This window comes from Dama dama, chromosome 20 (assembly GCF_033118175.1).
Source record: "Dama dama isolate Ldn47 chromosome 20, ASM3311817v1, whole genome shotgun sequence".
Classification (NCBI taxonomy): Eukaryota; Metazoa; Chordata; class Mammalia; order Artiodactyla; family Cervidae; genus Dama; species Dama dama.
The window spans coordinates 113,867,169-113,884,401 of NC_083700.1; the positions used below are offsets into that span (position 1 = coordinate 113,867,169).

Consider the following 17,233-nt stretch of genomic DNA (forward strand, 5'->3'; position numbering starts at 1 on the left):
GAAGGACTGATGCTGAAGCTGAAGCTCCAATACTTTGGCCACTTGATGTGAAGATCTGACTCATTGGAAAAGACCCTGATGCTGGGAAAGATTGAGGGCAGGAGAAGAAGGGGACCACAGAGGATGAGATGGTTGGATGGCACCACCGACTCAATGGACATGAGTTTGAGCAAGCTCCGGGAGATGGTGAAGGACAGGGAGGCCTGGCATGCTGCAGTCCACGGGGTTGTAAAGAGTCGGATATGACTTAGCAACTGAACAACAGCAATAAGGCTTGGATGGGAGAGATGAGGCCCCGGGATCACTCAGCATAAGAGGTGGAGCTGGATTTGAACCCAGTTCTGCGGGGCACCTGGGCCCATACTGATACTCCACAGTTGGGACTAGTCAGTCCTGATGCTGGTTGGTGTCCCCAGAGCAGACAAGTCCCCTGTGGGCAGTGGCGGGCACCTTCTTGTCAACAAGTAAATATCATCAAGTGCAGTGCCAGGAGCCTTGACTTGGTGGGACCCAGACATACTGGAAACTCCCACCACAGTGTTCAGGAACATTCCAAGCAAAGTTCACGTGGGGGCCCAGAATAGAAAGTCCTGGCCAAAAAAGGAAAATGATTCCATTACATGAGAACTGAAAGTAGAGGGTTAAAGCAAGAATATTTCTTCATGATTATTTTGGCCCCTTCAGTCGGTACAGTGTTCTTTTGAACAGAAGAATGTCTGTACTCTGGAGGGAATTCTTGTATCACATCCTTGCTGACAGAGCTCACAATATTTATTGAGAGTTTCAGCTGTCACTTCTGTATAAATAAACAGGATGGAGTGGGCAGCGGACTGTGCATGAGGGATATTTTTAGATGGGGGTGGGGGGGTGGCTTTGCAGACTGGAAGGATATTTCAAGGAGAAAGTGCTTGGCCCCAGAAGGGCCCACCACTGGCTCAGCCTCAACATGTGCCCGGTCTGTGGTCCCTGGTGTCACAGTTTCCTGGGTCAGGGGCTCTTCCCATTCTGGCAATGCCTCCTCCAAGGGACATCCCAGCTCTATTCCCCAGGCAGAGCGTAGGGGACAACATTTAGGACTGACTGTGTCACTGTCTGTACCACACCTAAAACTACCCGTCAATCTGATGGGTCTGAGGTGGGGAAGAAGACAACCATTCAAACCAGGGTTTGTAACATTGCAGCCCTGTAGTTGGCCAACCACAAGCCCAAAAGGCTGGTCTTTGGTTTTTCATGATCCCTGACACACTTTCACTTACCTTGTACCAGGCTTCTGACATGTACTAATTCATTTTTTCACAATGAGACCCAGTCTGTCCTAACTTCTTGTAGGTTTTTCCACTTCCATTTTCTACTTGGAACATGAGTCCTTGTTCTCTTAGAAAAACCACACACCCCTGTAGGCATGGCTCCTGCACACCCTCCACTTCTTCTGCCCACTCTCTCCATCCATTTAGATGGTCATGTGGACTGAGGGAGGCCTTGTGTGCACGTGGGGTCATGGCCCAAAGGGCAAGCAGTCCAGAAAAAACAGTGACCTAGTGATTGAGAGACCATATGATAGGAGCTGTGGTAGAGGGGTGCTTGGGTGGTGGAGGGACCCCAACCTTTTCCCTTCAGTTTTTCAATACATGCCTGAGTGTCTCCTCAATGTTGAGTTATGGCTTCTGCTCTGTGTACTCATTTCCTGGCCTAAAATAAGGAAAAGCACATTTTGTAAATCTTCATTTTAGTGGGAGGAACTCTTCATTTCTTTGTGTGGGTCCAGAGTTCCTTCTGTTATATTCTTTTGACTGAAGAACTTTAACATTTCTTGTAGCACAGGTCTGCTGACCATGAACTCTATAAGCTTTTTTCTGAAAAGGTGTTTATTGCAAGCTCATATCTCAAAGATATTTTTGCTGAGTAAAGGATTCTGGGCAGACAGGGGTTTGTGGCCCTTCCCTCTACCCCTCCCCCCACCCCCACCTAGTACTTGAAAAGATGCCACCCATTGTCTTCTGGCTTGCATAGTCCCAGTAAGAGGTCTGCTGTAGTTCACACCACACATTCCTCTGTACATGTCTCTTTTTTTCCTGAATGACTCCAAGATTTTTTCTTGGATTTTTTTCTTCACCGTTGGTTTTCAGCAGTTTGACTTTAATATCTAGGCGGCTGTTGTTGCTGTTGCTTTGCTTTTTTGTTCTGTTTGGGGGGGAGGGGGGAGTGTCTGACCTTGGATTTATGGTTTTTCATCTCATTATTTTTGGAAAATTCTCAGCCATTATCTCTTAAATATTTCTTCTGCCCCATTCCTTCTCCTTTTGGAACTCCAATTACAAGTTGGAGATGATATCATTGACAGTGCTCTTAATTTATCACAACTATTAGATGCTCTATGTTTTTCTTTTTGTTTCAGCTTGGGTAATTTCTATTGACCCATCTTCAAGTTCACTAGTTCCTTCCTCAGATGCCAAGTCTGATGATGACCTCATCGAAGATGGACTCTCTGATACTGTGGGGTTCCCTCCCCCAGCATTTCTCTTTGACTTTCTTACATTTCTGTCTCTGCTGAAATTCTCTGTTGGTGCATATTGTCTACCTTCTCAACTAGACCCTTTACCATATTAATATTTTTAAATCCCTGTATGATAATTACTGAATCTGGGTCATCTCTGAGTCAGATTCTATTGATTGTTTTATGTTTTGACAGTGAGTCCTAATGTTTTACTGGATGCTGAACTTGCATGTGTAGAAGGGAAGAGATTGAGACAAATAGTATTTACATCTGGAAATTGTTAAGCCTCTTGTGTCAGGCTGTTATTATGGGATTCAAGTTGATCTTGTGAGGAGCTGAACTGGGTTTGGGATTTGTTGTTGCTGTGGTTTCCTTCAGAGCTTGATAGACTACGAAGAACTCTGGCAATGGGTTCCCATTGCCTTGTGCTCAGGGTGGGGCTAGAGAATTTTTCTCTGGGTACTGTGTCCCACCCTGCACACCTGTGCCACAGAGTAGGTCTCTCTCCCCCTCCCTGTGGTAGAGTACTGTTGCTTGTTATTCTATGCCAGATTTGTTTTGGGAGAGAGGTAGAGGGGTTCCCTTGTCCTGGTCCAGTCTCAGCTCAGAAAAGCTGTATGCCGTTGGCCTCCTCCCAGTGGTGGCCAGACTCTGCCCTGTATCTGTTGGGGCTTGGGTGGGAGATTCCTGTCCCTCTCCCAGTGGTGTGGTATCATGCAGATTCTTAGGTCCAGGATGGTTTCCTACTGTTCTCCCAAGGGAAAAGAGTTTTTCCCATCCTTCTCCCAGCCATGGTGTGTTGTCTTGTGCCCCGGGGCTGACAGTTGGCAGCTCAAGGCTTTGCTTCCTGGAGATAAGGGTCTGGGAGGGCTTCAGTCCTGTTTAGCTGCAGTCACAGAGACGAATAGGTAAATGCACTCCCATGTTCAAAGCAGCAGAATCTGTTCATTGGGGTCAGCGTTTCTCATCCTCCAGGGGCCTAAGGCAGTGTTGCTGCTTATGTGAGAAGGGTTTGGGAAATGTGTGGTGTTTGTGCCTGCCCCTAACCTTTCTCACGAGCTCCCCCTAGAGCCTCATGGGAAAGAGCAAAGAGTCACGGAACCACCCGTGCACCTGGGGCCCCAGGAGTTCCAGACTGAGCCCCCTCCCCCAGCCCACACTGACCCCTGGGCAGCTCATTATTAAGCAGCTGGTACAGCAGCTGCATCCTCCTCACACCGCCTTGCTCTTCCCTTGTTGACTTGCAGTCTCAGCTCTCTGATAAACTCAAGAACATCTATGACTTTGTAGTTTTTTCAGCTTTGTTGGTTGTCATTCAAGAGGAATCAGCACTCTGTTTTGCTTTTTCCATCCTAAGCAGAAGCAGAAGTGATGCCTTCTGGAAACTACATTTTCATTTCCCCAACACTGAATCTTCACTTATTTAAAAAAAAATTGACTCAAAAAATTAAACACAAACTTATAATATGATCCAGCAATTTCTGGCTTCTGATTATGCAGCTGAAAGAGCTGAATATTTCAGCTCTTCTGAAAGCAGAGACTTGAATAGGTAATTGAACTACATGAACTCCCATATTCAAAGTAGCAGCACTTGTCACAACAGTTAAAACACAGAAGCAACCCAAATACCCATCAATGAGAAGATAAACAAAATAAAGTATGCACAAGCAGTATATTATTCAGCCTTAAAAAGGAACGGAACCCAGTCATGTGCAACAACATGGGTGAATCTCAAGGACATTCTGTTCAGTGACATAAGCCAATCACAAAAGGACAAAGAGTGTATGAGCCCACTTATGTGAGCTAACTGGAGTCATCAGATTTCACAGAGATAGAAGGCAGGAGTTGCCAGAGACTAGAGGGAAGACAGGCGTGAGTGTTTAATGGGGACGGATTTTCTGTTTGGGAATCAAATAGTTCTGGAGATGGATGGTGCTGAGGGTTGCACAACAATGCCACTATACTTAATGCCACTGGACTATACAGTTAAAAAGGGTTGAAATGGTAAATTTTATGTTGTTAATATTTTAGCATTATTTAGAACAAAATGTATCGGTTCTTGGCGTGTGCCAGGGACTCTTTTAGGCACTGGGATTACAGAGGTGACCAGACAGACAACATCCCTGTCCTCATGGTGTTTACACTCAATAAGCAGAAAGAATGCATAACCTACTAGAGGGAAGGGTGACCGTGCTGTGGCACAATTCCAGAGAGAGTGGGAAGATGAGGGGTTGGGGTGAAGGTAGGGCGGGAGGCCTCACGACAAGTCCTGTGGACCGCTGGGGGAGCTTCCAGGCTGGGGTGGTCTGCACGGGGTGGTGGAGACGGCAGGGTGCTCAAAGGGCTGAAGCTCGTTTTTCCAGACTTCTTTCTAAAGATCTTAGCTGGTCCACCTTCTAGTCTGCCCTTGGTGTGACATCGTAGCTCCTAGAATCCCTTAGCTCCAGCTTGCCTCCTGGGGTCTGGCCACATGCTTCCCTCCCCTCCCCACCCCCCCAGGAGCCTTCTAGGACCTTTGTCTCTAGAACCAGAGTCACCGCCTCAGGGCCTGGGCTTCGGTGGAGGTCACCACGTTGGGAGTGGGTTGGAGAGCCCCGGCTCGAGTCCCCGCCTGGGTCCTCTGCCCTTCAGGACCTGACGACCTGCTTTTCCACCTGCAGGAGCTACAAGGAGCTCTCCAACTGCACCAGGCATGTGGCGCAAAACCTGGACTGCTTCTGGCCAAACGCGGAGGTGGACAAGTTCTTCCTCGCCGTCCACCAGCACTACTTCAGAAACTGCCCCGTCTCAGGCAGGGCCTTGCAGGACCCACCCAGCAGCGTCCTCTGCCCCTTCATCGTGGTCCCCATCCTGGTGACCCTGCTCGTGACGGTGCTGGTGGTCTGGAGGAGCAAGCGCCCAGAGGGCATCGTGTAGGCCGCGGTCTGTGTGTGGGGGTGGGGGGAGGGCTGCCCGATCACAGAAGCTGCAGAGCAGGTGGGGGGGCAGGCACGGAGGCCCAGCCTGACCAAGGCTTCTGGAGCCCCAACGGCAGAGCAGACCCCCCAACCCCCTCTTCTACCAAGAAGAGCTCACCCCGGGATGCCAGCCAGAGTGGTCAAGCATAGGCGTTGGCCTGGGAAGGGCAGCCCAGGGGCCGGGAGGGAGCGGGCGCAGCTGTTGGTCTTGCTGGGGGCCGTCTGAGCTGTCTCCCAATAACCCCCACCGCACTCGCTTCCTGCCTGTGGCCAGACTGTGGAGACATATTTGTGATTAAAGGACGTCCTTGAATCCGGGCAGCGTCCTTCTTTCTGGATGTGGACCAGCGGGAGTGGAGCGGGCAGACACTCCAGCCCCTCTGGACTTTCTCTGACAGGAGGGGCCCTCACAGGGACCTCTGCGGGGGAGGGTGACCCCTGCCCGCCCCCACACACCCGACCTCAGTGAGCTGGGATCCACCCCAGAGGGGCTGGGTCTGCTGGGTGTTCACAGAGGCCCCTCCCCAAAGATGGCTCGCCAGCCTCCAGGTCCCTTCTGTCCCCTAGGCTTTCAGCGGCCATTTCCTCTGCTCCCCTCAGGCTGCAGCAGCACGTGCTTCCCAGGCTCCTGCTTACTGCCGCTCTTCTAGAAGGTTCTGGAAACCCAAAGGGAGCGCCCTGCGCCATCCCTCTCAGACGTCCCCAGAGCTCGGCCTGCTCCTCCGGGGTCCCCACAGCCCCCAGCCAGCTGCAGTGCCTCCAGCCCAGGGACTGCACCCGCTCAGGCCCACCGCCCTCTGCCCAGCGGGACAGCCACCCAGGCATGGGGCCAAGGCCACGGCCTCTGGGCTCTCAAGTCCACAGTCCCGGCCCTGGGGCTCTCCTCGGCTCCCCACGGGGAGGACTGGGTGACAGAGGTGTGACACTGGCGTCCAGCAAAGGCGCCAGAGACGGGGTGGGGGGAAGGACGGACCGGAGCAGGAGGGCGGGACTCGGGAGCGCGCGCCCCTCCCCGAGGGAGCCCCTCTGGCCCAGGGAGCCTTCCTGAGGCAGTTTTGGGGCTGTGGTGACTTCAAGGACAGGCCCTACCTGTCCCCACGTGCTTTGCTGGCCGGAGGGGTGTGAGGTGCGAGGTGTGGGGTGGGGTGGAGTGGGTGATGGGGTGTTGCTGGGGTGGCAGGTGATGGGTAGGGGTGTGGAGAGGGTCCCACTTGGTGGACAGGCCTCATGCTTAACTGGCTGCTCACTTCTGCAGCACTGACAGCCAGCCGATTAATAAGACTTTCCAGCTTTGACCAAGGCAAGGAACCTTTGCAGGACGGCAGGCCACTTGTCCCTCACATTGCCCTATGCAGCCCCTGAGGACCATTTTCCCTTAGGAGAAAACGACTTCGGGGAACTGGTCACTACAGGTCAGAGGATGGCTCAATTAGAAGAATGGGTTTTCTAAGCACTCGCCTCTGAAAGGTCTAATCTGAAAGCTGTCACCTAATTTCGTTGTCAGAATGTCACGTGTTCTGGAAAAACGACTGTGGATCTATTTTTAAACCTTTGAAAGTGTATTTCCTGTCATCATGGCCTGTGAAAAATAATCACATTAACCCTGAGAGAGAAGGCCAAGTTCAGCCTCAGGACAGCCTCCTTGCTGTCCCCACCAACCGGGGCTCCGTGCCTCCAACTCCTCCTCCATAAAGTGGGGAGGATGGTGGGGTCCTCCTGGAAGGGTGAGGCGGTGATTAAGTAGAATGTCTTAGCCCCGGTTTTCTGAGACACCCAGACTGGATTCCCCGTGAGGCGGTTGTCTGTCAGGGCGACACTTAGGAGCTGGGGAAGGTCCCAGATGCCACATGACCTAAGAAGGGTCGGCAAAGCCACAGGGGTCTCTGCACCGAAGTCTGTGCCCTGGAGTCCCGGGGAGCAGGCCTGCCTTGACCCACCCGCCTCCTGTCTCGGGAGCGACCCTGTGAAGTGTGGCCTCGAGGTAAAGCCCCGATGGGTCCCAGAGCCGTCAGTGGGCCCAGGGCAGCCCCGCTTCTGGTGATGGTTTGGGAGAAAACATCCTCAGGAACCATCCCCTCAAAGCACAGACGGTGTGAACACTAAACACGGTCATTACTTTAAAATTATCCGGGCTAATGGGAGAGGGTGGCAGAGGATGGGATGGTTAGATGGCATCACCACCAACTCAATGGACATGAATCTGAGCAAACTCCGGGAGACAGTAAAGGACAGGGAAGCCTAGTGTGCTGCAGTCCATGGGGTCGTGAAGAGTTGGACACAACTTGGTGACTGAACAACAACAATGGAAGAGTGATAACTTTTAAGTATTTTTCAGGTTTATTAAAAGTGATTTTGTTGTTTTTGTTTAGTTTTTTATCTTTTGGTGGTGCTCTGCGGCATATAGGATCTTAGTTCTCTGACCAGGGATTGAACTGTGTCCCCTGCATTGACAGCATCCCCTGCATTGAACCACTGGCCTGCCAGGGAAGTCCCTAATATGACTTAAAGTACACAAAAATTGTGTTTTGACTTTAGAGACAAATTTGTTTTAATTGAAGCACAGTTGATTTACAACGTGGTGTTAGTTTCTGGTGTACAACAAAGTGATTCAGTTATAAATATGTATATACATTATTTTCAGATTCTTTTCCGTTATAGGTTATTATAAGATATTGAATATAGTTCCCTTTGCTATGTAGCAGGATCTTGTTGTTAACTTACTTTATATATAGTAGTTTGTACCCACTAACCCCAAACTCCTAATTTGTCTCTCCCCTCTCTTTGTCCTTTGGTAACCAAAACATTGTTTTCTATGTCTGTGAGTCTGTTTTGTAAATAAGTTCATTTATATAATTTGTTTTAGATTCCACACATAAGTGATATTACATGGTGTTTGTCTTTCTCTGTCTGACTTACTTAGTGTGATCATCTCTAGGTCCATTCATGTTGCTGCAGATGCTATGATTTCATTCTTATAACTGAGTAACATAGTAAATAGCGTCCTGCAGTATTTGCCTTTCTGTGGCTGGCTTATCTCATTTAGCATAATGCCCTCAAGGTTCATCCATCCTGTCACAGATAGCAGGACTGCTTCCCTTTTAAGGCTGAGTAACACTCCACTGTGTGGATAAACCACACTTTATCCCTTCATCTCTCGATGGACATGTAGGTTGTTTGCGCACTTTGGCTACTGTGGATAATTTCTAAACGTTTAGGTTTGACTTTGGAATGGGTGTTTGTAAGGCCTTTGAGTCCATGTGCGCCTGACTAGAACTTTCCTGCTGGTGACACAGCTCTGCTGTGAAGGTTTAGGGGGAATCAGAGCGCGTTCAGGGTTCTCTTCCTCATCAGTTCACTGGTCTTGACTGGAATAGAGGCCAGACTTTGCCCTCACCAGGGGGCTTTTCATCTAGTTCAGGTTCATGGTCAAGTGTTTGCAGATCACAGGGCCGAGGGCAAAGAACCCAACACCGGTAAATAAGGTGCTTAGTGAGAACTGAAAAACCAAAATGGAATTTCTGCATTACTAGTTTGAGGTTGTCTTATAAATAATCATGTAAGCAAAAACAAATGACTTTCCTATTACGGCTGGCCCTTCTGCATCCTCGGATACGGAGGACCAAGTCCGAGCCTCTGCAGATCTGGGTGTGTGCGGGGGTCCTAAACCCCATCCCTCGTGGGCACCCAGGGACAAACTGTCATTTCCTAGGCCAGCCTTTAGCAAATTTCCATGAGCCAGGTGGCTTAACACAACAGAATGTGTTCCCTTCACAGTTTTCTGGAGGCTAGAGATCCGAGGATCAAGGTCTTGTCAGGACCAAAGTCTCACTGAGGGCTCCAGGGGAGACTCCTTCTGGCCACTGGTCATCGTGGGCATCCCTCAGTGTCCCCCGGCTCGGCCCGCCAGTTTCACGACCTTCTCTGTGTGTCTTTGTGTCTTCTCTTCTTATAAGAAGAGCCCCAGGTCACAGGCACTGGGATGGAAGTCTGTTCAGAGCTGTGGTTCGGGGGTCTCAGGGCCAGACTCCTGCTTGTTGGGGACTGCTTGGACCTCTGTCCAAGCTGTGTGGCTCTGAGCAGCTTCTTCACTCTCTGACCAGTTTCTGTGCTTGGAAAAGGTGATCAAAGGCCTGTGTTTAAGCACCAGAGAGCAGGCTCCTGGCCAGAGGACCCACATGTTTGTGGAGGGAGGTGGAGGTGGGCTGTGGCTGGGGGCCTTTGAGAGAGGAAAAAGGTTTTAAGCCACTTTTGTCTCTTTTATGAGCATAACTGCTCTTTGGTTCCTTGCAGAATAACTTTAGGAAAGATCTGTGGTACTTTTCAAGGCTATTTTTGGAGGTGAACTTGGATCTGACTTTGGTTTCTTCTTCATGGGACCATGCTGAGAGGGGATGGGAGGTTGCCTGTCTTTTGTGTCAGTCGCGTCCGACTCTTTGCGACCCCGTGCACTGTAGACCACCAGGCTCCTCTGTCCATGGGATTCTCCAGGCAAGAGGACTGGAGCGGGCTGCCATTTCCTTCTCCAGGAGATCTTGCCCACCCAGGGGTCGAGCCCACCTCTCCTGCATCTCCTACACTGGTAGGTGGATTCTTTACCACTGAGCCACCTGGGAAGCCCATTATATGTAGATCATATGATGATGTCCAAAAAACCTCATAGCGACAGGTGTGTTGGATACTGGAGTGGGTAACCACTCCCTTCTCCAGGGGATCTTCCTGGTCCAGAGATCACCTGGGTCTCCTGCATCGCAGGCAGATTCTTTACCGCCTGAGCCGAGTTCCCTGGGGGCTTCTCTGCCTGTCTTTACTCGGGTCTCTAAAGGTGGGACAGGGAGAAAGGACAGCAGGTTGATGGTAACCTGAGGAACAGTTTGCCGTACAACCTTAAAAGCATATCCCACTCACCCACCCTAGCCACAACCCCTGGGCTATGGATGTCCGCCCCTCAGATGAATCCACTTCCCAGCAGACACACTCACTCGCAGGAGGCTGGACGGTCTGCTCCCTGACTGTCCTCTGAGTGGGGGCAGGAGGCAGGTGGGGGGGACATCTCTGCAGATCAGTGAGGACCATCATCACGAAGGCAGCTGCGTCCCAGTGTCCATCCAGGCTGCCCAAGGTCACACCAGGAGGCTACTCAGACGCTCATCCTGGCACCCTCTACTTGCCACAAACAGTCTATGTTGGAAAAGAAAACGACTTCCCAGGTGGCGCTAGTGGTGAAGAACCCGCCTGCCAGTGCAGGAGATGAAAGAGACATGGGTTGGATTACTGGGTTGGGAAGATCCCCTGGAGGAGGAAATGGCAACCCGCTCCAGTCCTCGCCTGGAGAATCCCATGGAGAGAGGAGCCTGGCGGTCTGCGGTCCATAGCGTCGCAAAGAGTCGGACGCGCCGGAAGCGACTTAGCACGCACAGCATAGAGGCGATGGCACCAAACTGCCTGCGAACGGATTGAACCCCAGCTCTGTGCAGTAAAACCAGTGCGGCAGGGTGCTCGGCCCCTCTGGGCCTCAGTTTCCCCACCTGTAAATGGACGGCTCTAGGTGCTTAGGGGAGTCGTGTAGACAGTCCTCGGCCCTGAGTCCTGAGCCTCCCGTGTGCTCTGTAACTTGGCCGTGGTGCTGCACCTTCATGGAGGATCTGGGCACCGAGGGCTGCGGGTGTGCCTGAACCCCCGTCCTGGGCTCCATTTCTGTCTCTCGGGTGGTCCCGGCCCCAGCGCATGGAGGGCGGGAGGTGTGTGGGAGGGACAAGCATCATGATGACGATGACAGTTCAAGGGATGACGTTAGGGACCCCCCCCCCCCCACTGCTGGGGTCCACCGCATTCGATGCAGAGGAGAGCCGTATTAGTCTGCTGGGGCTCCCGTAAGACTGCCCACGGCCTGGGCAGCTTAAACAGCACAAGGGTATTTTCTCCCAGTCCTGGAAGCTGGAAATCCAAGGTCAAGGCGTCATGGGGTTGGTTTCTTGTGAGGCCACCCTCCTTGGCTTGTAGATGATCATCTTCACGTGGCCGTCCCTCTGTGCATAACCGTGTCCTAATCTCCTCTCCTTATGACACCAGTTGTACCCACCCCAGTGGCCTCATGTCACTTTATTACCTCTTTCAAGACCCCGTCTCCAAATTTAGCCACATTCTGAAGAACTGGGGACCAGGACTTCAACACATAAACTGCAGCAAGCAGCATATGGCTCAGCCCTCACAAGAGCCCACCTTCCCCAACTACTGAAATGCCACTAGATGGTGGTCAGCTTTCCCAGCGGGCCACAGCAACCAGTTTAAGCTGTGATGGAATGAAAGGGCAGTAATTCACCATGAAAATTCGGAGGAAAGAGCGTTGTAGCAAGGCAATTGCTACAGAAACATCACAAGAGCTAATAAAAACCTGCTTTAAGATGCATCGCACATCTTGGGGTGGGGGAGAGCAAGGCTGCAGGGGCGGGGAGGGTCGTGGTGGGATTCCTAAGAGGTGCCCGGAGCTGCTGCATTCAAGGGCATTGGCAGCTTGGCAACGTAGACTTTTCATCTTGTCTCATTTCTTGAAAAATAGACACTTCCCTTCTTGCCTTCTGCTGGTGTTCCTGCACAATCATGTTTCTTCTCTCTCTTTTTTTTTTTTTTTCTTGGGGCCTAGAAACAGAACAAAGAAATGAAGGGCTAAGGAGAGAGGAGGGAAAAGTACAGATATTTTCTTGAGCTAACTGGGTCACCCATCAGGAGAGCAGGGAGAAGAGGAAGACTGTTAGAGAATATTAAAGAGATGCCGGCAGAATCAGCCTGCTGTGAGGGGAGGGAAGGAAGGCGGGCAAGGGCAGCCTGGGCCTGCTTCCTGAGGGTGAGGGCGAGAGATGCCGGCCAGCCACCCGCAGCAGGCCAGGCCCGGGGGAAGCACCGAATGTGTGTCCAGCTGCTGTTCGGGATGCTCACTCAACTCACCTCTGCTCTCCTAGCCACGTCAGCCCCGGACGTGGGGTCCGGTTTGCAGATAAGGGGTCTGAGGCACAAAGAGACCACAGCACATGGCCAGCTGCCCTAAGTGTGGGTACTGGACCCAGGGTCTGAAGCCGGGAGCCTTCTGGTTCCCAGACGCCCAGTTCTATCACCTGTGCCACCTCCCTTGGTTCAGGAGGAGGGAGACCAGTCAGGAACTGGGGGCTCCAGGAGGGTGAGGGCAAGGAGGCATGGGTGACTACTGGGTGTGTGCATCTCCAGGTGGGCCCCCTTCTGCAGGACTCATACCCCTGTGTCCCCAAGCCCTCCCGGGCCACCTCTGCCCCTGGGGGTGCCCCCACACATACAGCAGCCTCATGATTGATCCTTTTGGGAAGCCACGGGGTGGAGACCAACGTGGGGAGCCCCATCCAGGCCTCTGCAGCCCATGAGGTGCCCTGGCTCTCCATGGCCCAGCAGCTTGGAGGGAGGTGCTACGTCTTGCCTGGAGGAAGAGACTGGGAGGCCTCTTGGCTCTCCCACGCCACCTCTTTGTAAGTCTCCCTGCCTCTCAGACGCCTGTGCCCCCAAAAAGGATGACTGCTTGGCCCCTCAACCAGAACAAACTGTCCTTAAATTTTGGGAACATAAGGCAGAATGTCTGAGGGAGGAATGTTTGTGTAGCCCCAGGAGGCAGGGGCCAGGCAGACAGCCCCCCTCCCATGGGCCCTCCCACAGCCCCTACCCCTTGCTGCCTTACTTAACCCCCACATCCTATTAGGCCTCCCAGCCCCCATCCAAACCCAAGTCCTTTCTATCACCCTTCTTTCTTCTCAATCCTCAATTTTCAATTAAAGCAATTTTTTCCCCCAAAAACTGGTACCAATAAAACAGTGAATTTCTGTTGGGTTTGGATGGAGGACTTCCATAATTCATTGTTTCCTTCCTTGTGATTTTAAGAAGATAACTGCTTTCTAGTTTTCAAGTCCTGGCCCTGCAGAAGGTCATACACAGCCTGAAAATGATTTAACAGATCAGGAGAGATAGGCTGGATCAGCACCACCTAACTGCGGCCTGTGCCTGGGCGCCTTTCCTACCCATTCATCGGCCTGGAGGACACCTAGCTGACACTGGCTGGGTCCTGATGTGGCTAGGTGGAGGGCCAGGGACTGGAAAGAAAATGGTTGCAGTTGAGACCATGCCTGGCTGGCGGTTGCCTGGTTTAACAGACAAGGTAAGAAACGCTGCCGCGAGTGTTCAGCCTACCACTAGAGGCGCTAGCGAGTCGGAAGCCGCGCGGCAGGGGAGAGTCGGGGCAAGACAGGAAGTGACCCGTCCTCTGAGTCAGAGCGCCTTCCATCTGCCCAGGACGCCTCCTTACTTTTTCTCACTTAGTGCAATCCCTTTCTTTTTTAACTAAAGGTTCAGTCACATGTGCAGTAAAGAACAGCTAAAGAACTTCCTAGTATTTAAAACAGTACCCAGCAAATGGTCAGCACTCAAAAAATCCATATACAATTGACTCACTGTAATTAGTAACAGTAATTAGTAACAGACACCACCCTTATGGCAGAAAGAGAAGAGCTAAAGAGCCTCTTGATGAAAGTGAAAGAGGGGAGTGAAAAAGTTGACTTAAAACTCAACATTCAGAAAACTAAGATCATAGCATCTGGTCCCATCACTTCATGGCAAATAGATGGGAAAACAATGGAAACAGAGACTTTATTTTTTTAGGCTCCAAAATCACTGCAGATGGTGATTGCAGCCATGAAACTAAAAGACGCTTGCTCCTTGGAAGTAAAGCTATGACCAACCTAGACAGCATATTAAAAAGCAGAGACATTACTTTGCCAGCAAAGGTCCATCTAGTCAAAGCTATAGTTTTTCCAGTAGCTGTGTATGGATGTGAGAGTTGGACTATAAAGAAAGCTGAGCACCGAAGAATCAAATTTTGAATTGTGGTGTTGGAGAAGACTTGAGAGTGGGAGGAGAAGGGGACGACAGAGGATGAGATGACTGGATGGCACCTCCGACTCAATGGACATGAGTTTGAGCAAGGTCTGGGAGTTGGTGATGGACAGGGAGGCCTGGCATGCTACAGTCCATGGGGTTGCAAAGAGTCGGACACAGCTGAGCGACTGAACTGAACTGAACTGAACTGAATTAGTATCAGTGAATCGCAACTTCATCAGCCAGTCCTGTACTGTTAGGCTTTTAACAGTTTAGCAGTATCCCTCTATTTCACACTGTCGTGCCGGTAATAAATCACTTTTGTTAGGGAAGTAATCTGCACATTTTCTACAGTGTGTAAAAAAAAAGAAAAATAGAAAGTCTTTATTCTTACCACTCAGGTAATTTTAACACAGGTTTTGCATATAATCTTCCAAACTTCAGTTTGTACTTAGATACATGGATGGTAGGTTTCCCAGGTGGCACTAGTGGTAAAGAACCCACCTGCCAATGCAGGAGATGCAGTTTCAATCCCTGAGATCCAAAGATCCCCAGGAGAAGGAAATGGCAACCCACTCCAGTATTCTTGCCTGGAGAATTCCATGGACAAAGGAGTCTGGAGGGCTATATTTCATGGGGCCACAAAGAGTCAGATATGACTGAGCACATGGATGATAGATAAACCAAAGGGAAAAAAAAAATGGGCCCGTACTGTTTTGTAAATGAAGGCTTCAGTGTTTAAGGTGTTATTTAACAAAATGACTATACAGTTATAAGTTTCTACAGGCAGGGGTGTTATCTGTTTTGTTTATAGATATTTATAAACAGTGTTCTGATGTGTATGTCCTTATTCTAGTCCTTAAAACAAATGTTTAGAAATAGAATTTGCGGGGCAAGAGGAGGCAAGCTTTCTGTGAATATTGCTAGATCCATTTCGAACACTTGCATCACCCACTCCCCAGCATCTAGTGGAGTCTCTATTCACATGTACTGATGTTGGTGTTGTCCACGTCTGGTTCCCTCGTGGCCAGCCTCTTGTGCAGATACTGCCCACAGGAGACTTCTGGGGCAAATCACTGCCCAGGCGCTTTACCCATTTATGGATTACACGCCACAGTAGCACTCTGCTTGCCCAATTTGAGTGTGTACACACTTTCCAAAGGGCTTCCCTCGTGGCTCAGCTGGTAAAGCATCTGCCTGCGATGCGGGAGACCTGGGTTCACTTCCTGGGTTGGGAAGATCCCCTGGAGAAGGGAAAGGCTACCCACTCCAGTATTCTGACCTGGAGAATTCCATGAACTGTATCATCCATGGGGTTGCAAAGAGTCAGACACGCCTGAGAGACTAACACACACACATCTCTTATATACGGAATCTAAAAAAATTATACAAATGAACTTAGAGGAAAACCAAGGAAATCCGAATAAAGAGTAAACTTTAGTTAACAGTGATGTATATCCATACTGGCTCATTGATTCTAACAAAGATACCATACTGATGTAAGATGTTAAAACTAGTGCGGATGGTGCGGGCTGTGTGGGAACTCTGCATTCTCTTTGCATCTGTTCTGTAAATTTAAATCTATCTTGAAGTAAAAACATTTATTTAGAAAAAGACAGAAACAGTGGCTGGCCCTCTCCCACCATTCTCTGTGAGTCAGCGTCCCTGTAGATTATCAAATGGAAATATCTGACACAGCAATTTACAAACCATGCAAAAATGAGTGTGGAGGCGGTTCAAGAGGATGACTTAAATATCAAAGGTCTGAGAGAGGCGCTGAGAAAACTGATGGAGAGGTTTTGCAAACATGCCTTTCTTTGCTGGGAAAGTCAAGCCCACTGGGTGGGACGTCACATCACGCTAGCTCACCTCATGGTTGCTGAGACCCAGTCCATGTGTGATGGAATCTTTGTTCTAAGAGTTCCCTTGGAACTGCACTTGGAGCTCAGCCCGTAATGGCCCGGAAGCCTGGGTCTCAGAAGCCACCCTGGGCTCCTTGGGAGGGATGAGGAGGCACACCAGGGCCCCAGGCCTCCACAGCTCCAGGACAGCTCCAGGACAGCTCCAGAACAGCTCCAGAACAGCTCCAGGACAGCTCCAGAACGGCTCCAGGGTCCAAATATACGGCTGCAACCTGAAGAACACAGACCTTGCGGCCAGGTGGATACAAATCATTATTAACTAAAGTTTATACTTTATTCGCATCTCCTTGGTTTCCCTCTAAGTCCTCTTTATAGTCAAGATCCCACCTAGGACGCTACATGACATTTTGTTGTTGTGTCTCTTAAGGCTCTCCTGGGGTGCACGGCAGGGGGGCCTCTGTGGTTGCAGGTGCACCCCACGCCTGAAGCAGGGAAGGGGCTGGACAAGTGTGTGTGTGTGTGTGTGTGTGTGTGTGTGTGTGTGTGTGCTCGCGCACACGCGCGCTTGGGGGCGGGGAGAGATGCGTGGGGAGGATGGGGCAGTCCACTGTGTGCAAGTAGCAAGATTCTCCCACCCCCCACCTCCCACCACCTACCCCTGGTCTCACACAGGACTAGCTCTGGTGCTGAGACATGGACCACAAAGAAGGCTGAGCATTGAAGAACTGATGCTTTCGAATGGTGGTGCTGGAGAAGACTCTTGTGAGTCCCTTGGACTGCAAGGAGATCCAACCAGTCTATCCTAAAGGAAATCAGTCCTGAATATTCTTTGGAAGGAATGATGCTGAACCTGAATCTCCAATCTCCAACTTTGGCTACCTGATGTGAAGAACTGACTCATTGGGAAAAAAACCCTGATGCTGGGAAAGATTGAGGGCAAAAGGAGAAGGAGGCAGCAGAGGATGAGATGGTTGGATGGTGTCCCTGACTCTGTGGACATGAATTTGAGCAAGCTCAGGGAGCTAATGACGAAC

At 50.7% G+C, this 17,233-nt stretch overlaps 1 protein-coding gene across 1 annotated transcript in view; it reads left to right on the plus strand.

Moving 5' to 3' along the window:
* Positions 1 to 5,769, plus strand: part of RAMP1 (receptor activity modifying protein 1) — a 40,387-nt gene extending 34,618 nt beyond the window's left edge. Inside the window, exon 3 of the mRNA XM_061120128.1 lies at positions 5,155 to 5,769. Within this exon, the coding sequence (XP_060976111.1) occupies positions 5,155 to 5,410 (256 nt within the window). The 3' untranslated portion in view covers positions 5,411 to 5,769. The remainder of the gene's footprint in view (positions 1 to 5,154) is intronic.
* The last annotated feature ends 11,464 nt before the right edge of the window (positions 5,770 to 17,233 follow it).